This window comes from Hevea brasiliensis, chromosome 4, assembly GCF_030052815.1.
Source record: "Hevea brasiliensis isolate MT/VB/25A 57/8 chromosome 4, ASM3005281v1, whole genome shotgun sequence".
Lineage (NCBI taxonomy): Eukaryota > Viridiplantae > Streptophyta > Magnoliopsida > Malpighiales > Euphorbiaceae > Hevea > Hevea brasiliensis.
Genome location: NC_079496.1, coordinates 20380241 through 20404501, shown reverse-complemented (window position 1 = coordinate 20404501; position 24261 = coordinate 20380241). Strand labels below are relative to the sequence as shown.

At 24.6% G+C, this 24261-nt stretch overlaps 2 protein-coding genes and 1 non-coding gene across 3 annotated transcripts; all 3 read right to left on the bottom strand.

The window, feature by feature from the left end:
- Positions 1-169: 169 nt before the first annotated feature.
- On the bottom strand, positions 170-4711 carry LOC110650366 (protein trichome birefringence-like 42). The gene is made up of 5 exons (XM_021805308.2): positions 4237-4711; positions 2677-2848; positions 1005-1183; positions 656-814; positions 170-556 (listed from the first exon to the last, which is right to left on the bottom strand). Exons 1-5 carry the CDS (start codon positions 4539-4541, stop codon positions 250-252), a joined length of 1122 nt encoding a protein of 373 aa, XP_021661000.2. The 5' UTR covers positions 4542-4711; the 3' UTR covers positions 170-249.
- Positions 4712-7340: 2629 nt separating this feature from the next.
- Positions 7341-7420, bottom strand: TRNAL-UAG (transfer RNA leucine (anticodon UAG)). The gene has a single exon. It is a non-coding gene; the product is annotated as a tRNA-Leu (tRNA).
- A 5468-nt stretch (positions 7421-12888) lies between these two features.
- On the bottom strand, positions 12889-21718 carry LOC110652854 (protein trichome birefringence-like 41). Its single transcript, XM_058146430.1, has 5 exons — positions 21339-21718; positions 19318-19489; positions 14068-14243; positions 13413-13571; positions 12889-13296 (listed from the first exon to the last, which is right to left on the bottom strand). The coding sequence occupies exons 1-5, from the start codon at positions 21584-21586 to the stop codon at positions 13002-13004; spliced, it is 1050 nt and encodes a 349-aa protein (XP_058002413.1). The 5' UTR covers positions 21587-21718; the 3' UTR covers positions 12889-13001.
- Between the last annotated feature and the right edge of the window lie 2543 nt (positions 21719-24261).

The window sequence follows — 24261 nt, the reverse complement described above, 5'->3', positions numbered from 1 at the left end:
ATCTTCTGTGACTTTATGGATGAGGAATTATATGTGGTTACAGAGCTACTTTAGCATATTGTATCAGTGAATTAAGGTCCTTGGTTCCTTGGAGAGGGAAGAACATAATTGAGTGATATTGTGCATTTTACTTCATTGGTTGTGTTAGGAAATGGGGAAGAGAGTAAGGTTATAATAATCAGTCTCACTTTAAGTTGACATATTCATGATGTACCATAAAATAAACAAACAAATAAATAAAATTACATTTCAATTGTCAAACAATGCAGCATATAGAAGCTGGTTCCAGGTATCAGGAACACCAGCAAGACACCAGTGACTACAGTCACTGAGCTTGGTGCCACTTCCAGCATATATAGATGGATGACCATCCTTCCTTAGCTGTGTAAGCAATGTAATGTCAAGCAAATAGGCAGGCCTTGTCATGTTGCTTATTATTTCCTTTACAACAGCTTCTCCTTGATTCATAGGGCCTGGATACGTTGATCCCTCAACTGGTTCAGTTTGTCCCTGACATTCCTTTGCCTTGGGGTTTGGATCATCCCATTCCTTGGCACTGAACGTTGAGGCCAAAAAAATAAAAGTTGTAATCATTGAGATGATAATAAAAAAATCATTGAATAGAATTTGTAAATGAAAGAAATAAAAAGCTTACTCGAGATGGGCAACAACAACTCCTTGGTAGAATACTGAAGTCTTGGAAGGATCAATGTTATTGTCAATCCAATTAGCCCAAGTAGTTAATGCAATCTTCAAAGCTTCCAAACGATCCATCTCTTTAACCATCTTGTCTCCTACTTGAAAGTAGTCCCAACTGCAACTCAAACCCATTCATATTCATTTAATTTTACTTTTGATATGTGATTTTCAGAATCAGACTGAATCCATCAACCTCACTTACAAATCAGATGAATCTCGATCAAACCCTTGAAGTTTAATCGATGAAAGTATAAAACTTTAAGCTTTAATTAATTAATTAAAAAGTAGAAAAGTAAAATTCATACGTTCGATAGCGTCCGGTGTGGAACCACCAATGATAGGTGTTGAAGATTAAGACGTCCATTCCTAGCCATTGCTGTCCAGTGTTGATGGAATCCAGCTTTAGAACTTCGCCAAATTGTTCATCATGAATCACATCTACTAGGAACCCTTCTTTCAACCACATCACCGCTATCCCATATTCCTAAACACACCAAAACAAATACAATAAACGATCACTTTGAGTTTGGAGCAAGGAAACGTTACTTTTGCAGTGTTGTAATCATTTATCCAATAATTTTTTTTATTATATAATTTTTTGAATATCAAAAATATATAGAATTATTTAATTTAGCGTGGATTACACATTTTCAATGATTTAACCTAAAATAGAAAGAGAATTCATAGAGCGAACTCCAAATTTTTTAGATAAAAATTTAGCTGAGTTGAGTTGAGTTGAGCGATTGAATATAATTATTATTTAATCACAATTGATTTAAGCCGATACATATAAGCTTTTTGTAAAATTATGTTTACTGTTATTATAAATGATTAATAAGGATGTATTATATTATTTATTTTATTATTAAAATAGACATATAATTATTAATTTATATAATAATAATAATAATAATATAGTTATTTTTTAATGTATATATATTTTTATTATGTAATAATTATTATTTATAATAATTTTATATTATTTATTATAATAATAAATAATTCATTAATATAAAAGAATAATTTAAAGAAATAAAATTTTTTTATAATCAATAAATTTTAAAAAGATAATATAATCTAAATAAAAAATAAATTTAAATAAGTTGATGACTCATTAAAAAAATTTAAAAATAGAGCTAATGAAATTCAATTGTAAAATTTACCAAATAAGTTAATTTAACTGTTTTAGTATCTATTAGTTATTGTTAGTTATAGCTAAACCAAACACATCTCTCATAACCTAGAAGATTTAAATCCAGAGGCTTAATTAAATATTGATAATCCACCATCATATATATTAATGGGATCAATGTATAGAAAGATTATAGTATATTCATAGTGTATAGGAAGATTATAGTATAACATATCATGTAATATGAAAAACAGGCTCTAGATAATTGTGAGAGATGATACATATGCATCAAGAGCACCTAATAATTTCTTAAATCTATGTGAGTGTAGGGACATATAACATATAATGTGTTATGAAAAATAGGCTCCAAATAATTATAAGAAATGATACATATACATCAAGAGTACCTAATAACCTCTTCAGTCTATTTGAATATGGGGACATATAACATATAATGTAATATGAAAAATGAAAAACTATTAAGTGTACCCGGTACATATGCACCATCTCTCACATTCATGTGGGACCCACTCTCTATATTGTAGGAATGACCCACTTTTATGTGAGAGAGGAAGCACTATTTTTTAGTGCTCAAACTCAGATAATTATGAGAGATGATATATATGCATCAAGAGTACCTAATAACATCTTCAGTTTACGTGAGTATAAAGACATATAACATATAATGTAATATGAAAAATAGGCTCTAGATAATTATGAGATATTGTGAGAGATAATACATATGCATCAAGAGCACTTAATAATTTTTTCGATTTACATGAGTGTAGGGACATATAGCAAATAATGATATGCAGAAGGAAAGATCTATAAAAAAAAATTGGTACCGGCATGAAAAATGTAGAGAGCAGGCCTTCTTGTTGAATGGTATAAGTAGAATAGGGGACTGAAGCATGAAGCAAGCATGTCAAAGACACCCACATATTGTTGCTTAGAGAATCCCCAACAAACATTATCTTTTTTCCTCTATATTTCTCCAACGTACTCACTCCGTTGAACCTATCATCAAGGGTATGAAATCATCCAAAATTAGTCAGAAAACCAATCTTTTTTTTTTAATTATTATTATTATTTTTTAATTATTTTATTTTCAGTATTTTGTGTATTAAATATTAAATTTAATTAAAATTTATTAGGAAATTTTATCGTTTTTAATGAAGTCTCTAAACTTGTTTTTTGAATTTAGCATTTTACATTTATTATAAATTTAAAATTTATTAATTTTGATAGAATTTTTTTATTTTAAAAATAATCCTTTTTATAATCTAATATGAAAAAGATTGAAAAGAAAATTCAGGCAAGGTTGTATAGGACAAACTGGGACACCTTGTGCTAACAGACGTGTTCCAGCTGTCGGAGATGGGCCAAAGAAGCCGCCGTCTGGTTGAAAAGGCAATTAAAGACTAAAAACAGTTTTAAAAACGAAAATTTACAACTTCATCCTTATATTTTGGTTGATACTATGATTTAATTTTTATATTTTAAAAATTAAATTATTTAATTTTTCATTTATGTTTTTATTATATTAGATATTTTTTTATTTAGTATTATCATTAATTTAAATTAAAAAATAAATATATTTTTTATTCGATTAAAACAATTTATTATTTAATTTTTAAAATTTAATTAATATTATAATTTAATTTTTATATTTTAAAAATTGAATGATTTACTTCTTTATTTATATTTTTTTAATTAAAATTAATTATTATTAAATAAATTAATTTTTTTTGTTTTATAAAAGGAATTAAAGAAAAAAATTTTATAAAAACTAAGTTAATAAGAAAAAAAAAGATTCTAATAATTTTAGTAATTATTAAATATAGGGGTTAAATTTTTTAATTTTTAAAATATAAGAATTAAGTTATAATATTAATTAAAATTTATAAATCAAATAATAATTTTTTTAATTTATAAAAAAATATTTATTTTTTTACTTAAATAAAAAAATAATATTATACGAAAAGACTTTTAATTTTAATAGAAACATAAATAAAAAATTAAATCATTCAATTTTTAAAATATAAATATCAAAATTATAATATCAATTAAAATCTAAAAGTCAAATACTAAATTACCCTTTAAAAATCAATAACCTCTGAATCACGGTAAGATCACGAATTTAAATTTTAATGTGATAAAAAAATTAAAATATATATATAAAAAAGAAAATTTGATTTTTAATTAAGTTGCCCCTTTTTAACTAGCTTCAGATATGACCAGAAATAATTGAAGCCATTGCCCCATTGGTCCCCACCATAAACTGGTCCAGCAGCCGGAGAAGGTAAGAAATCAAGGCGGAGGAAGATGAGGAGAGGAAGGAGAAGAAGGAGATTTCTAAAACAAAGCAGAAGAAGAAGAAGAAGAAGAAGAAGAAGAAGAAGAACCTGGGAATGTCACAAGCAGCAGGCTGCCAACGATACTTGAGGTAATCTTGATCAGGTCTGCCATTTTTCTGGCAATCGAATCCTTGTCCAATGAAAGGGCAGCTGGTTGAATCGTAAAGTGGGTATGAATCATCATATTCCCAACTCCCTTCAAAATAATCACAGTTCCTCGACTCGAAACTTCTTCCTATTATTTGCTGATAATAATGGCCTCCGTTAATATAATCATCACCGGCAACAACGAATTGGCACAGGACGATGCCGCACATCATCACATAACCAAACATTCTAACCCCCATCGCCATGGTCAGCTTCTGTAACTGCAAAGCCACCCTGGAAGACAACAACTCAACCTATACTTATATATGTGGATAAACTCAGTGGCATTTGAGTTATTTTTTAATTATAATTTCTAATTCTACTTAAACTTAAATTAGAAGCAGCAAGGAATCTATATAGTGGAGGTTATGGTTTAATAACAAAACTTTCAAGTTATAATATGATTATGATTTGAGTCTATTGTATAAAGTTATGGTAATTTTTATAATTTCTCTTTAAATTTTATTTTATATTTTATTTTTGTCACTTGATTTTAATATATTACTAAAAAAATTTACAAACTTTAATTTTATTTTATAAAATTTTTTTTAACATGCTATAACAGATTTTTTAAATTTAAAAAAATAATGAAAAATTATTTTTTTTATCTCATTTTCTTTCACATTAAAAAAAATATTGGCCATTTTAATTACTATTAACCTATAATAAAAATATTAATATTACCACAATAGCCTATTTTTTTGAAAAATAGAAGAACTTATCTTTTATCAGAAAATATTAAAATTGTATTTATAAATATCATACTATTGTTTAGAGATTTTTTAATGTGAAAATTTATTATTATATATTAAAAAAAATTTTATAAAATAAATTTAACGCTTAAAAATTTTTTAATAATAAATTAAAATTAAATGACAGAATAAAGTAAGAGTCATAAAATTAGCTTTAAAGTTACTATAACAATTAATGTGTGTAGATTTGATGACGCTAATAATTTATTTATTTATTTATTATTAAGGCCGTGTATAATAATTTAATTATTTTTATATATTGTTGTAATATAAATGTGAGATTCTGTCGTAGGCCACCCACAGAAAAACACGATGAGGCACAAAAATCAGAGTTTTATGCAATTTGTCAAAAAAGAGAAATTAATTATTAATAAATGAAAAAGACTAAAAAAAAACAAGGAAAGAAAAATAAATAATTTTTTTTAATAAATAAATAAATAAATGTTTGCTAATAAATAAATAAATGTAATTCGCGTTTTATTGAGTGATTGAGAGAGAATTTTTAATTTTTAAATTTTATTTTTTATTATAAAATGATATTTAATAAAAATTATTTTAAACTAATTTAATAAAATTAATAATCAACATTTTAAAATATAATTATTTTGTTAAAAAATAAAATTTTTAATTATTTTTTTAATATTATAATTGCATTTATTGTTGACCATTAATAATCACTAAATTAAATATATTCATAATTCATTTATTTTAAGTTTTTTTGTCAAAATGAAATATTTTCATTATTTTATTTTTTTAATGAAATATTAATAAATTGAGTTTTTTTTATATAAAATATTATATTTGAATAAAATTTCTCTCTCTCTCTATATATATATGTTTTGTTTGTTTTACAAGAATTAAATCTTCTTAGAATCTACATAAAAGCTTTAGTTTTTTATGTAAGTGTAAAGTTAGAGGAATAACTAAACTTTCTTGAATCACACATGAGACAACTTGCTTAATTTGAAGTAAAGAAAATGACTCACAAAAGAGGTTCATAAGTTGAATTTATTAAGCCCTACCTAATTCATTTTTATAGAAAATGAGTAATCAGATTTTTTTTTATTTAATTAATAAATAATGAACTAATTAATAATTATTAAATTATATAAGATAATTATAAAATATATGAATAAATATATTAAACTTGGATCTCCCATTCTTTACATCTTGAATTTATAAAAAAAAATTATAATTATATTTAATATTTAAACTCGTGGATTCAAATGTTTATTTAAATGTTTAAATATTTTTTTCTTACGTGATAAGAGAAGCATCTAATTTCATAATTTAACTCACATTTTCCTCTTATGATATTATTCTATATAGTTTTATTTTATCTTATTTTATTTATTTTCTTAAAATTTCACTGTAAAATTAATTTTATATATATTATGGAGATTTATTTTTTTATGATATTATTTCATATATTAATTAAATTTGAATTAGAAAGTATTTATTTTAACTTATAAACTGATTAAATTAGTAAATAAATTTTAAATATAGAATAATTTATTCATTTATAATAATTTTTAAGTATATAAATTAAAAAAAATAAGTTAAAAAAGTTTATTCTTTCATTTTGATGGGTATAAGTTATATATTTAATTAAGTATTTTATTATAATATTTTTATTTAATTTTTAAAATTTTATTATAAATTCAATTTGATATTCTTTTTAGACATTTTAACAATAAATGTACTTATAATTTACTAAATACATTAATCACTTATTAATAATATTTAAAAAAAAACACATAACTATTTCAAATTTTAAATATTTATACATTCAAATTATATTATAAACACTAAATAATTATAAGCCAATTATCAAAAATTGAGCCCAACATCCTCTTAATTAATTATTATCATAATTGTTTTTATCCCCTTTATTCAACCTTATGTGTGAATATTTGTTTTATGTATATATATAATTTGATTTTCTTATTATGAACTTATGATTAAATAACTCATTTAGAAAAGAATTTACTGAACTAATTATTTTTGAATTTTTTATTCGTTAAATCCTTTTTTTTTTTAATTTGACAAAAGCAATGATGTGATAATTAAGAAATTGTTAAAATAGTTTATGAATTTTAAAATTTTATATATCACTTATCCAAATTCTTCATTACACTCTTAAAAAACTTCCTACATTAAGAGAGATAAATTTAATTTGTTAAAAGAAATAAATTTTATATTTTGATTCTTACAAATGAAAAATAAAGTATTCATATAAATAAAAATTAATTCTGACAGCTGTGGGATTTGAACCCACGCCCTTTCGGACCAGAGCCTAAATCTGGCGCCTTAGACCACTCGGCCAAACTGTCCCAGTGTTTATTAATTTGTAAGTTGGACTATATAATAAACTAAATCTGCTTCCATTTCAAAAGAATACTTTGGAAAAATAGAGATTTATGTTGGTGTCCGCCCACTTGGACCATGCGCGTGAGCCCCTCTTTAAAAGCCACCAAACGATCATGTCTTTCTTATGAAAAATTTAGTCCTTTGAATTTAATGGAGGCATAACAGGTCAGCTATACGACAGGCGAGTAGTTACAACAGATAAAAGGAGGTAGCCATTTCTCTTTTTCGTCGTAACAGTAAATAATTTAAAAAAAAAAAACTTTAACTCGATATATAATTAAACAATAATTACTATGTAATATAATTTGGCATTGGATTGTTCAACAAATGCAATTAGCATAAAAGCATAACCTAATACAGTGCAAAAGCCACAATAAAACCCATATATGTAACACTACAAAAATCAAGTTCATTACCTACAGAAATTTTCATTGGCAAAGCAATTTGGTTGGTAATCCACTGGTATTTAATTTGTAGATAAAAAATTACCAGCCAATTTTATCGTTATTGATATCGATAGCTTATTGACCATAAATATTGTTGGTAAATGATAGTCGGTATTTTTTTAGACTATAAATAAAAGTATTGACGATATATAGATAAAAACACATAAATAATTATCAACGACACTTAATTGTCGGTAAATAATGAACTCATAGAAAAAAATTAATTTAATTCTATCAATAAAAATTACCTACAATTTTTATTTTATCAGTAAGTTTAGCCATTATATTTATAATTTCTTATGGTATGTGTCCTATATACAAGGGTTTGATAGAGAGAGAAGTTCTTGTTAAAGCAAAAGGTAGCATCTTGTTGGGGCTAATTTTGTAGCATTTCTTTATATGGGGTAAAGAGTTGATTTCTCTTTATACTGTGTGTTTGGATAAATTTTGAGAGAGAAAGGAAAATATATTTTATTTTCCTTCCTTGTGTTTGGATGTATAGAAAATTAAAAAAAAAAATTAACAAAAAAAATAAAGGGTAAATAGTATAAATTTAACTTTTTTTCATTTGATTTCTCATTTTCTCTTTAATTTGGAGAGAAAATAATTAGATGAAAATAAAATTTATTTTCCTCTCCTCCCTTATTTTCCATCTCTTATCCAATCAAGTATTCTTTCCTCCCCTTTTTCACCTATCCAAGCACGTAAACTATAATTTCTCTTTTATTTCTTTTCTCAATAATTATTAATTTTTTAGCCTCTTTCTAAGGAAAGCTAGTTAGCTAGCCAAACTCTCTTTTACAGCCAAATAAGAGAGAAAATTTATACGAAAATGATACAAAAGTAAAGGATCTTTCTCTTTTATTATTTCTTCTTCTTCTTTTTACAATTTTATAAGATAATTTTAAGTAATATATTATTGAATTTAAAGTAAATTTAAGCTTATTTATTAATATCAGTATTATTTCTGAATTTTATAGACTGCACATCAGTTATACGAATGCGTTTATATATTATTGATTAAATATAAAAATATATTTATAAATAAAAATTCTAAGATGTTATAATTTAAAAATAATTATTAAAATATATAAAAAATAATCCCTCCCTACCTTGCTTCATCCGTCCCTTCCAGTCACAAGCCACCATCTCATTGTAGAAAATTTCTTCCTTTTCTAATAAACCATCTAGGATTCTCTATGGAGAGAAAGTTCTCTTCGTGTTGGTTTTCGGATCTAAGACAAAGAGTCTCCTACTATGCCGGTTTTGTGGCCATCCCTGCCTTGCCCGGTTATGGATTTTCCTTCCCCGCCTTCGGGTGGGGCTGTACATAAATGTTTTGGTTTGCATTTTGTTGCTTGCAAGTTATGTGGCTCACAGAAAAGGAACTCGTGCAATCTGCAATGGATTTCTGGGTGCACAGCAGTGCTTATCTTGGATTCTCTGTGTTTGAATTTGGTATGAGTTGATTTAGCTCTGCCCAAGGGGGTTTGGGTGTATGGGTATGGTTATCTCCGGGGGCATTATAGTGCTTTCTTCAAACCTGGTCCCTTCACGGCTAAAAGTGCCTAAGAGCTCTGCCATGTTGAGTATTGAGATGGTTCCTCTTTCGTTCGTGCTGGAGCTCCCTAGATCGGCTGAGGCGTCAACTTTAAAAGGGGTTCTCTAATCCCTTGTTTGAATGATGATTTCCCATGGTTTCATAACATATGATACGGTAATGTTAATTGTTTATGAAGATTGTTCCCGATAGTTTTGAATTGTAAAGTGGTAGTCTCTTAATCATGATTTTATTACATATTTTTAAACATTAAATCGTTAATTTTAGATGACTTAAAATTTTTTACATTCTAATTTTATACTTACACAATTTATAAAATTTTAATTATATCTTATTTTTTTATTTATAAAGTTCTTCATCACTCATATTCAATATTTCTCTTCGATAAAAAATCTTCAATCTCTCACATATACTAATCTTTCATCTTCTTTCACATTATAGGTCTACCATAGCCCCTTTCAAATTTTGATAAGTTTGCAATTACATTTTAATACCCTTTTTCTACTCTTGCTTTGTGGGTGTGTATATAGTTCAAACTTATCATAAGTGTGAGTTTTTATTTATAATTATCATTTTTCCATTTTTATTTGATTGTTGGATATGGTTTTCTAATTTTTTTATTACCTGGCTCTATAATTTATTTTCTTATTTATTGGTGAGTGATTTCATCTTGTATACTTATTTTATCAATTGAATAATCAATACGGAACTCTTTAATTTTGGAAAAATGTTATCACTTTTCAAACAGAATAAGCAAAGTTTAAAATAATTTTTGATCTATTTAAAACAACAATAACAGTATTTTAATAATCTTTATATTTATTATATTATACTATATTATCTAATTAAATAAAAAAATATTATTAAATTATTTTATACAATACTATCCTTTTAAATATATTAATAGTAAAATTCATAAAATATAATACAACATAATATATAACGATACATTAATAAATTATGATGCACTCAATTCAAATACAATGCAAGGGATCTCGTTTGGGCTTCGGTTGGAAAGTAATCTATTGGTATGAGGTCATCCTGTTTCTTGTTCTTTCGGTTCGGCGACGGTCAACTAAGGTTGTGTAGCGGCGGCACTTTGCCACAGAAGGTGACAAGGGCTCCCACCGTTCGAAGTTGGAGAAAGCCGAGTCATACTTGTGAAGTTGAAGCTTCGTAGTTGTTGGCTATGTTTTGGATCCAGGCTCTAGCGTGCTTTTCAAGTCTATGGGTTTTATGTATTTGCGGTACTTCTCTATAGTTTGCGTCCGGGCTTGGGCTTGGGCTTCTGTTGTTATGATTACTTTTAGGCCCTTTGTAATGTTTTATAAATTAATAAAAACTCTTCTTTATCTTAAAAAAAAAAAAAAATGCTTCCTGTTGCTATTAGCATACGTATAGGCTGTAAAAGAACCGAACCAAGTTGAGTTTTGAATAGTTTAAGCTCAGCTCATTATATTTTTTTTCAAGCTCAAACTCGGCTCAAGTTCGATTCAAGCTTTAATATTTAAAATATAACTCAACTCGTTACATACATATTAAACTCGAGTTCGGCTCGCATCAAACTTATTTATAATATATACGAAATAAGCTTAAACTTAACTCATTTAGAAACTAAACTCAAACTCGAATTCGAATTCGACCCAAACTCGTTGATATTATTATATTAAAATAAAATTTAATTTAAATAAAAGTAAATTAAAAATTAAATTAATTATAATTAAAATATATTTAATCTAAATTAAAATAAATTTAAAATTAAAAAAAAATACTAAAGAATCCATTTGAGCCCCACATGTTGGCCCGCTAGCTATAAGAAAGCCACAACTCCCCCTTTCTATCCAATGTGGGACTCCACATCAGATTTTTTTTTTTAATTTATTAGCTTTTATTTTTAAATTTTAACTTACTTTTATTTTATAAATAATTTACTACAATAAAGGCTTAATGGCACAATACAATATATAATTAAAATTTTATCATACTTATTATTATATTTATAAATTTTTAAGGTTTAAATTTGATTAAAAATTATATTTAAATTATACACATGCTTAATCTAATTTTATGGCTCTTAACTAAACTCAATAGTATTATGATTTAATTAAAAAAATTACTTTGTGATATAAATTCAAGACATTATTATATGATTTCAATATATTAATGACAAATTATAATAAACTCAATTGCATAAATATGTGTGTATATACACACATAATCTAATTTCATTGCTCTTAATTAAACTCAATAGTATTATGATTTAAATTTAACATATTAACAATTTAATTTTTAGGGAATAAGTAGATAATGTTAAATAGAAAAAAATTTAGGAGAGAGAAATTTTTAAATGATGCATAAAGAGAAAGTACTTAGAAAGAGAGAAGAATAATAATAATAGATAAATAGTTTAATGTTAAAATTAAATATTAATCTTTTGAAAGTTTAAAGTTTATATAAAAAAAAACTAATCAAGGAGATTAGAAATGAGGCTACATATAGAAAGAAAATAATAATAATTATTAGATATATTAATATTAATTTTGAAACTTAATCTTTTAAAAGTTTAAAATTTTAATAGAGAAGGAAGAGAGGGAGAAATATATGTTTCATGTTTCAAATCACACTAATGCCAAAAGTATGTAATTTTAATTTCTTTAATAATTTAATATAGATAAAATAGTTCACAGTAATTTTTATGTATTTATTATCTAATATTCTAAATTTATTCTCATATAAAAATTAATTAATTTTTTAAAAGAAATAAATCTAAAGCATAAATAACTATATAATTATAAATATATTTTATGTATTGTTTATATCATATTTTTAAAGAATATATTATTTTAAAAATAATTATAAACAAAGTAAATATATTTATAATATTATAAAATTATAATAATTAATATAAATGTTTTTGTAAACGAACCTATAAATGAGCTTATTCATTAACCTATTTAACGAGCCTGTTCAGCGAGTCAGCTTGTGCACCCATTCAACAAATTAGCTAGCAAACTTATAAACGAGCCGAGCTAGAACTCGAGCTCAAGTCGAATACTGTTGAGTTCTAGCTCAGCTCGTTTATAAAAAGAATTTAAAATTCAAGTTCGAGTTCAGCTCGTTTAGAAATCAAACTAAACCGAGCTGAACTTTTATCGAGCCGAACATTGAGTAGCTCACGAGGCGCTTGGTTCATTTACACCCCTAACCATACGAGACCTTCCATCTTGAAGACTACTCTAACTACTTTCCCTTTATTGCTCCAATTGGTAGGTTTGTATATCATTTTTATTTTATTCTTCAGATTTTTAGTAGAATGAGCTTGTTGATTTTGATCGGATTATATTGATTTTTACTGAATTTTTTTTTTAATTTTGATTTCTTCAAAGTGACTTAAGAAATTAAGAGATTAATTAATTAACATTAATTCGATAAAAGCCATGCAATGACAATTTTATTATATTATTTTGTTTTAAAATAATAGTTTTAAAATAATAGTGCATGCAATTTCTGCCTAATTATAATTTTAATTCTTTTCAATCAAAGAATGAAATTGTAAAGAATTTCATTCCAAGTATCAGGAACACCAGCAAGACACCAATGGCTGCAGTCCATTGCAGTAGGTCCTCCAAGCCCATAAATTGAAGGGTGTCCATCTTTACGTAGCAGAGAAAGGAGTGTTATATCAAGCAATTTCACAGGCTTTGTAATCTTTCTCAGTGCACTCTTTAGCACATCCACAGCTGGTGGCAGTCCTCCTGGAAATCTTGAGCCTGCCACAGGTTCTTGTTGCCCTACACAGCTCTTTGCCCTTGGTTCATTCCACGAAGTTCCACTAATAACCAAATTCATTCAAAACATGATGTCAGAAACCTGATCCTGTATTTGCAGTGTTAAAAAGAACACAAAGAAGATGAACAAGAATGTAATTGATTGATATATATTGCTTACTTATAATGAGATGGAGAAATTCCCTGGAAGAAAACCAGTGTTTTGGTAGGATCAATATTTGAATCGACCCAGCCACCCCATGTTGTGAGTGCTTCCTGGAATGCAAGCATACGATCCATGTCCTTTCTAATCTCATTTCCTATTTGAATATAATCCCATCTGCAAATTGTACATCAATCAACAAATATAACCCAGATCAATATATAATCCCTAAATTTATAGAAAATATTTCATTATTACAGGGAGTGAGAGACTACAATGTAATTTAAACAAATTGGAATCATGGAAATTTTTGCCAGTTTACCACAAAATGCTTGGAAGCATAGTTAACAGGTGAGTTTCACACAAATTGTATCTCGGATTCATTCATGATAGATTAAGTTTAGATAAAAAAAATTTTAAATTATTATATTTTTCAGATAAAATTATTAAACGTAATAAGATAAAATAAGTACAAATCAAATATATTTAAAATACACCCAAAATATGTTTTATTATTTATATTTATATAAATATGAGATTCACTTCTCATAATTTATGAAAAAATTTATATTTAATAAATATTAAAATTTAATATTTTAAGTACATCTAACGATTTCTCAACCAATAATTTTACTGTTTCAGATTTATTAAATTTATCATATATTAGACTTACGGTTGAGTGGGTCCTCTCCGGTTCCACCAATGCCAAGTATTAAAGATGAGCATATCGATGCCTTTCCATAGCTTGCCACCCTCAATGGATTGAAGCTTCAAGACTCTGCCAATTGGTTCACGTACAACATCCACCAGATACACATTGCGGTCCAGCATTACTTTAACTCCATAATCCTGCATCACAAATAAATCTACTATATATTATATTTTCAAAGAAATTTTTATTTAAATTAAATTAATTATAGACCTAAAAATATAAATATATAAAATTTATATATTTAATAAATAAATTCTATCATATATAATATTTTTTGAGTCTATAATAAATTTAATTTAAATAAGAAAAATTCATAATTTTAAAATTAATAAGTGAAAGATGTTAAATTAATATTCCCTACTATATATCATCAAATTGATTAATTTTAAATTGGATTAACTTAGAATTTAATTAAATCAGAATTTGAAATTTATTTATTTGAAATATTTTTATTGTAGTTATTATTAATACTGCATGTTGGAGTTATTGTAAGCGTTGTTGTTAAGAAAAATTATTTTTTTAGATATATAGTATTAAAATTGATTAAAAATTAAATCTATTATATTTAATTTTAAAAATATTAAGATAGTAATTAATTTTTTTAAACAACTTTTTTAATGATATTTAAAATAATATTTAAAAAATATTTTTTATAATATATATAAATACATAAAGGGGATATTGGGTTTGCTAAAAATATTTTTTATAATTTATATTATTTATAAAAGTAAAAAAATATTTTATTTTATATGAATGACTTTTAATGAATTCTAATTAGATTTTATTTTTATCAATAAAAATATTTTGATACAATTAATGATCTTTTCTACATCCCACTGGCTCTATGACCTAAGTTTTACCTTCATAATAATTTAATGTTCTAATTTAAAATATTTTATTATAATTAGTAAATCTAGCAAAATTCGATAAAATTAAAATAAAAAAATACAAACCTTATTATTTAATAAAATTAAAAAAAAATTAAAAAGATACTTGACCTAACTTATAAATCAGTCAAATCAATTTATATAAGTTAATCTATTTATTTAAGATATTTTTAAAGCTGCTTATAAATATAAAAAAGAAAAAAAAAATTATGAGATAGGAGCTTCATTTTAAACTTTATAAGTTAATTTGATCAAGTGTTTTACTATAAATAATTAAAAATAATAATATACCAATATTAATACTTTTTTATTCTATTAGTATCGATTTTTTTATATAAAAATAAAATTTTAGTTATTAATTTATTTTTTATAAATAATTTATTATTGTTAATATATTTTTTAATCTTATTTTTAAAATTTTTTTTCTATATCATAAGAAAATATAAAATTATATAAAATATTATATATTAAATAAAAATTAATAACATTGATATTTTTGATGTGGGTGTGCATAGTTAATTCTATCAAATAAAACTAAAAATCAAATAAAAAAATTAAAATTAACAAAATTAACGAAGTTATACCAAAGTCGATTTATTTTACGTTATTTATATATAAATTCCTAAAAAATTTAGATTTTTCATACTAATTATATATGCTTTATAAAAAATTATAAAATATTAAAAGTTAAGTCTTAATAAATTCAACACTTCCTTATTAAAGACATTTAACATAAAAACATATGTACCAATAAAGTAATAAATAATTAAATTTATATATTTATAAAACACTTATAATTATAAAATTATATTATAATAATAAATTTTGCATTTTATCATATTTACTTACAAATTTATAATTTCTCATTCCCATTTATATACTTTCATTTTTGTAACTTAAATTAAAAATATAAAATGCACATACAATATACAAATTATGAGAAATAAAAAATTATTAAATAATAATATTATTATTATATAAAAAAATTAATTAAAAATTATATATAAAAATATCATATTTCAATTACATATAACGAGTACAAAAAATGTGCAATATACATTTAAAAATAACTAGTTTAATATTAAATTGAACTTTAATTATGTGATTAAAAAAATTAACTATTTACTATAATTATTTCACATTAATTTAAAATAAAATATTTAAACTAAATATAAATCTTTGAGTGGAATTAATTAAGCCCATTGTATTTTCTTTACAATCAAAGCTCATTAATATTGTTAAAAAAAATAAACCCACGCAAAGCTGGCGTGGGCTTTGACATGCTAATTATATTTGGTGCTAATAGCTCCAATATAGAAGTCTCAAAAACAAGAAGATATTTGCCTTTTTTTTTTTTATAAAGAAAAGGTTCTTCTCTATAGTATGATGGGTTATTCTGGTGATTTTTCCATATGTGATTCTAGAAATTCTAGAAAAATCTATGAGGTAATTAATTCTTAATTGAAATTCTTTTATATTTTCCGTTTTTGAAACGAAGAATTTTCATTTAACCAAGATGAAAACTCTATTATTTGGACTTTGCTAAATACAAGTGAAAAAATTTTAAAAATGAAAACAAAAAGATGAATTTTAAATAAGTTTGTAACACTAAATAATATTTTAAAACTCAACACAATATTTTCGAATGATGGCAAATCATCCTATGGTGTTTTGATTCGGGATTTTAATGGGCATTTTGTTTTGGGTATTACAGGTTTTGTTGAGGTTGTGCATTCCCCGCATATGGCTGAGGCCATGGGTCTTTATGGGGGTGCTTCTTTGATTGGGCAGTTGTAACTAGAGGAGTGCCGATATTAAAATGGATTTTAAAATAGTTGTTGATGCTATTAATTTACTGGAAGATGATTTTTTAGAATTTGGACAGATTATTATGATTATTGACACCTTTTATCACAAGAATCTGATTAGACTTTAGTTTGAATTCAAAGACAAATTAATGTAACAACTCATTTTCTTATTAGGATAACTATATTATATACTAGTCTTACTTTATAGTCTGAATCTTTGAGCTCCCTTTATAATATTTTATGTTTTGATATTTCTTCAATTTTTTTACCTAATACTTTGAGATCCTGGATTAAGTGTATTGAGTTAGCTTGCTGTCTGAGTTGTAATATGAACTTACTTTATTAAGTTTTTTTTTAGATTTTTTTATAAATATAATTTGATTTAAAAAAAAAAACAAAAAGATGAATTTTAGATAAGTTTGTAACACTAAATAATATTTTAAAATTCAACACAATGATTTTATTTTAAGTATATAAACTTTTTCAAATCAAAATGCATCATTTTCAAACCAAAAATGTTAATTCAAAAATAGAGTGGGCCTAATGGATTTGATGGGTTTTCTAGGAAAACCCAAAAGCAAAGTTGACCATTATTCACAAGTCACTGACATCACTTGTATGTAGATAAGATAAGAACAATAAAATTTTTTTAATAAACTATATAGGCCATACTCAACTTATAAGTATATAATAATAATAATAATAATAATAATAATATATCTAAATTTTAATTTATAATTTAATTTAAATAATAAAATTTCTTTCCTTTTATATCCAATAACTATTTTTTTTGTTATTTTTACTTACGAAACACTTATCATATTAAGAGTTATATTCCTGTTTATTAATTTAATACTAATTGAGGAAAAAAAATTTAGTTCTATTCTCTATTTACTTACAATTATGATAATTAAAATCATACATATTGATATTTTAGTGACTCAAAATTTATTTACTTAAAATTACTGGTCTACGAAAATATAAATTTTTAATTTAATAAATGTTATGTCAGTATAAATAACTTTAAAATTAGTTATTAAAATTTATATGAATATTTTATATTATTTAAATTAAATATTAAAAATTTTATATTACAAATTAAAATTTAAGTACCTTATTATTATATATCCTTAAATTGAAGTATTGTTTGTGTAATTTTCTCTAAAATATATTATATCAAAAAACAAAACATCTGCCTGCCTGCGTTCCAAAGATGAATAACGAGTGCTCTACAAGCGAAGCAAAATTTTCGCGTTTACACTTCACGAGTGTTCCACAAGTTAAGCAAAATTTTCACGTTAGAGTTTACAACTTCCCTCCAATTTTATGCTTTGTTAGGTTCAAATGACTTATCTTTTATAAAATTTACTTTTTTAAAAAGTAATTAATTGAATTAAAATAAATAAATTATTTTTCATATGGTTAGGAAGTGATAGTTTTGACTTCACGAGAAATCAAGGTACATGGCGAACTAAATAAGTAAAAATTTTAACACTTATTGAAAATTTAATACTATATTTGGATATCAAAATTTGAAATTAAGTGATTTAAATTTAATTATAATATAAATTATTGATAATTATAGATTTTAAATATAATCATATTATTCGTTAAGATCTTTCAGAGTGAATTTGAAATAACACGATTTTATAAATTATTTTAAATTCACACTCAAATAAGATGTTCTCTACATTTATAAGTCTAATATATATTATGATTCTAATCAATTATATTTTAAATTCTTCTATCTAAATATAAGTTAAAATTTTTGAGTTGAATTACCCTTATCTAACCAAATAAGATCTCATTACTAGGGGTGAGCATTATTCAGTTAAAATCGAATAAATTGAACAGAACCGCCTTAATTCGATAATTCAATTCGATTTTTAAAATAATTCTGTTCAGTTCGGTTTTATATTATAAAAATTTCGATTATTTCAGTTTTGGTTCTGTTTTGAAGAAAAAAAAATTGATTAAACCGACCGGAATGAAATTGAATAGTTTTATTAATTTTTAAATTGATTTACTTTTATGGGAAATTTATGAATTATATATAATTTTATATATATAAATTGTTTAATTTCATTAATTAATGGTTATTAGATTCAAATCAAAGTCAAAATTAGATCAAATAATTTAAAAATCAAATTTAAATTAAAAAATCAATAAAAAATCAAAACCAATCGACTTGAACAGAACTGAACCAAAATAGAACAGTTCAGTTCGATTTGATTTTTAATCTATTGCGATTCAGTTTGATTTCTAAAATATGTAATTTAATTTTTATGATTTAATTCGATTCAGTTCGATTCGATTCGGTTTGAACCGAATGCTCATCCCTACTTATTACTTAACAATGGTATAAATAAATTAATTTTGTATAAATTAAAGTATATGAAATAAGGTCATTAAGTTAAAAAAATCCGTAAGCATGTGAATATTTATCTTGTAATATAAAAAAGAAATATCCAACATATATATTGGGAAAAAGGAAAGGCAAATGAAAATAGGCATACCGTGAATGTAAATGCAGAAACATCTTCTTCTCTGGCAATAATGTAGTTAGCATTAGGCACAGAAGAGTGAAGCATGCATGTCAATGATTGCCATTGATTCCTACTTAGAGAATCACCCACAAACATTATGCTTTTCCCCCTAAATCTTTCCAAAAATTTCACACCATTGAACCTACAAAACACAAATATATATTACCTATCTAAAATAACACATTCTTATATAAGAGAGCTATTCCGTTACATAATACATCAATTATTATTTAATAAATTATTTTAAAAAAATTAATAAGTATAAACATTAAAAAAAAAAAAGAGATGGCATATTTGAAGAGTTTAATATATCTAAGTTGGATTCAAAGGGTTTAATATATTTATTAATTTTTTTTTTTTTTTAAATTGAGAGGCTTTCTACTCTACATGTATAAGAAAAATCTGCCCAAAGTATATAAGGGAGTGGAGACAGCAAATGAGAAACAAGCAGAAAAACAAAAGGACAAAACTATTATTTTAGGTTTGACAAACATTCTCTGGTTATGCCCATGGTCATGTGCTAATGCTATTGCCATTAAGGCTGCGTACGGATATTGAGGTCTTGAATCCAACTAAAAAACTCGACTAAACCGTATCGAAATTAAAAAAAAATAATTATTATTGTAAAAATTAAATTATATTAAATTAAATTTATATTTATTATTTCAGTTTAATTTTAATTATTTATCGAGAATTAAATTAAAATTTTATTAAAATTAAATTAGAATCATATAAAATTGAAACTGAGTAAAAAATTTATTTTATATATATTTTATAATTTTAATAAAATCATGTGTATTTATATGTAATTAAATTTAATATATATAATACTTAATTTATTTTTAATTATAAATATATATAATTTAATATTATTTTTTTTACTTTTTAAAATAATTTTAGTTTTAATACATTAAAGCATATTATAATTCTTAATTATATAACTAAATCATATGTTAATCATATAATATACTTTTTAATTCTTAATTTTATATATATATATATATATATATATATATATATATGTATCTCTTAGTTAAAAAATTATATAATTATGAAATATGTAAAAGATAATATAATATTTTTATTAAAGAATATATTTTTTATATTTATATTATTATTTTAATGTTAATATTATTATTTTTATTATTATTTTCATATTAGAAATTTAAATTTGTATTTTCTCTTTTAAAATAAATAAAAAAATATTATAATTTTAGATATAAAAATTGAAATTGAAAATAACATTAGAATCGAAATTAAAATTAAATTTAAAATAGAATCGAAATCATATTAAAATTATTTAAAATAAAATTAAAATCAAAATTTAATTTAAAGTCTGATTTTTAAAAGTTAAAAAAAAAAAAATGAAAGGTTTGATTTCAATTCTAATCCTTAAATAGATTACACTAGAATGAGAACCCAACACCTCTAGCTGTCATAGGCAAAGAAACAGAACGACGACTATGCCGGACTCTGAGACGAAACCTGAACGCCCAGCTAAAAAGGCAAAAAGCTGTCCGAAACTGCGCGTGCACATGTTTTCACCAATCACGTACTTTCTTTTACTGTGCAAATAATGAATTTAAGCCTTTTTTTTTTTACGCGCTTTCGCCAAATTTTGAATTTTTTTAATATTAAATTTAAAACTTTATAATTTTAAAAAATAATTTCAATTAATTGAAATTAATTATATAAATTTTATTTTATTATAAAATAAAAACTCTTTATTTTTATCCGATATTGTTCTCGTTTAAAACAAGTGAAAAAAAAAACATAGAAGAGCCAACTGAGTCAGATCTCAATTTTTTTCCCCTTTAGTTCATAATATGAGCTATTAAAACTAAAAAATAATTTCAATCTTGTATATTTATATATTAAATTAATATAAATAGGATATATATTAAGAAAAAAAATTATATATATATATATATTACATTAACATTTGATGTATAGAAAACTCACAGCAGATCATAAGACAGACAGATATGTACCTCTGTAAATCGCAGCCCAATGGCTTCCATGTATATTTGTTGTATAAGGAATCAGGACGCCCATTCTTCTGGCAGCTGAATTCTCTCTCAATGAAGGGACACGATGAGGAGTTGTAGAGAGGGTATGCTTCGTCTATCACCCAACTCCCATTGAACAAATCACACTCCTCACTTGCATTTCCTCTGTGAGAAACAAGAACCCAAACAAGAGAAATTGCAGTGAAAATAAAACAATCCCACAAATCCATTTTCTTCTTCTCTTCTCAAATTCAAAACCCACAAAGGAAATGTGAAAATCTTGAGAGAGAGACAGACAGACAGAGATAGAGAAAGGATATGGGGAAATATCAGGTAATGGGAGGAGAAGAAGCCTTTTCTCTCTATCGTATTTCTTTTTGGGAGAGTTAATATGTAGTCCCTTCAGTTTATTATTATTTATAGTGTGATACTATTATGTATCAAATTAATTAAAAATATAATGAAGTTCTAGTACGAGGAATTTTTATGTAATGATTTTAAAGTTAGAAGATTTTTGTATAAATTTTTTAAATTAAAAAATTTTACAATAATAAAATAAAAATAAAGATAAAAGTGTAATAAAATTTAAAGTTGAGAACTATTGGTAAACATTGAGGGTAATTTTGTATTTCTCATTTGGCTTCGCCTTAAAAAGGTAGTCATTTATGTCACTTTATGTTAAGTGTGAGCATTCAGTTCGAATCGAACTGAATTAAATTATAAAAATTGAATTTTAAATTTAGAAATCAAACCGAATCGAATGGGTGAAAAATCAAATTGAATCGAACCATTCTATTTCTGTTCGGTTCAGTTTAAACTGATTGATTTTGATTTTTGATTGATTTTTTAATTTATACTTGATTTTCAAGTTATTTAGTTTAATTTTGACTTTGGTTTGAACCTAATAACCATTAATCAATGAAATTAAACAATTAATATATATATATATAATTAAATATAATTCGTAAATTTCCCATAAAAATAAATCAATTCAAAAATCGATTCGGTTCGATTTGATTTGATTTGAATATATAAATTACTATTCGGCTCGGTTCTGTTTAACCGATTTTTTTTCTCTTCAAAACCTAATCAAACCGAAATAACCGAAATTTTTATAATGTAAAACCGAACTAAAATGATTAAATTTTAAAATCAAATCGATTAAACCGAATTAACTTGATTCGATTAAAATTTTCAGTTTAAATCAAATTCTGCTTGGCCCTACTTTATGTCTCATTCTCAGTGACCCATCTCTCCTTCCCTCCAAACCATATTTAAATTTAGTCCGAATCAAATTAGTCGATCAATAGCTCAAGCAATGAGTAATTAAAAATTAATTAAATATAAATTAATTATATATTATACTTATGAATATATATAAATAAATAAATTTAATCAAACAATTTTAAATTTTTAAAAGTAAAATATCCACATTTATTAAATTATTATATTTACAAATATTTTAATAATATTTTTAAATTTTATATTTAAATTTTAAATATTACTACTATTATTATTATTTTACATTTAAAAACATAAAAATATTTTTATAAACGAGTGATTATCTTCTTAATCGGGGTTTTCAAACTCAATATGTTCTATACATATCTTCTATTTGTATTAATAATTATAATCTTTTATTGGTCTCTAACATATTTTTCATTTTATATTATTCCATTTAGCACAAAATATTCAAAAAGATGAAGTGAGAATAACATTTTTCTATCACATAAAGATTAGGAGAATTTAGGACCAAATATAATCTATTGCCTATACCATTTTATATAATAATTCATTATATTGCTCATACCTTGTATATTAGTTTATTAATATTAAATTAATATATAAAATTATAATATATATATAAATAGTGCATTTTTTTAAAAAAATTTGTTATTGTTTATTTTTCTTAAGTTATACTTTTTAATTTTATAATCTCTTTCTTTTTTACTAGATTAATAAGCATATCACATTATTATAAAGCCTTACTCCAACCACTAAAAGAATTGTCCACTTTGGCCCACCCCATCCTGAGCCTCACGGTTTTGTTCCATAGGTGGAATGAAGAACTTCTCAGGAGATCACTCATTCTAGCATTTCTCTCAAGCAAGCACACTTAATCCTGGAGTTTTTCTAACTCTCTAGGTCATTCCACCAAAAGGTGCCTCTAGTGATTAGTTTCCCCCATTTCAAAGTATGATTTGATTCATTCCTGTGCCTCGCATTCCATTACCCTAGGTAGCCTCGCCATCATAGAAGCCTGTCGGGAGTTTACTCTCTTATGCCACTCCCCGCCCTCATCGGACCGCTTTCCCGAGTAGGGTCGTCATTGGCCCACCAGCTTCTGCCTTATTCATCCTCGAACCACACATCTACTAAAGGGGGTTGGGCTCTAATACCATCTATAACGCCCTGCTCCAACTACTAAAGGAATTGTCCACTTTGGCCCACCCCATCCTGAGCCTCACGGTTTTGTCCCATAGGTGGACTGAAAAACTTCCCAAGAGGTCACCCATCCTAGCATTTCTCTCAAGCGAGCACGCTTGACCCTGTGGTTCTTCCAACTCTACAGGCCATTCCATCAAAAGGCATCTCTAGTTATTAGCTTCCCCCATTTCAATGCATGATTCGATTCATTCCTGTGTCTCGCATTCCACTACCCTAGGAAGCCTCGCCATCCTAGTAGCCTGCTAGGAGTTTACTCTCTTATGCCACTCCCCGTCCTCATCGGACCGCTTTCCCAGGTCCGATCGTCACAATTATTTTAATAGACTAACTTTAAAAAGTTATGTAGAACCTTATTGTAATGATAATTAATTAAAAAAACAAATTTTGATTGATAATGAGTTATAAAATATAATTTAAATTATATTTAAAGAGTTTAGTAATATTATATTTATTAACA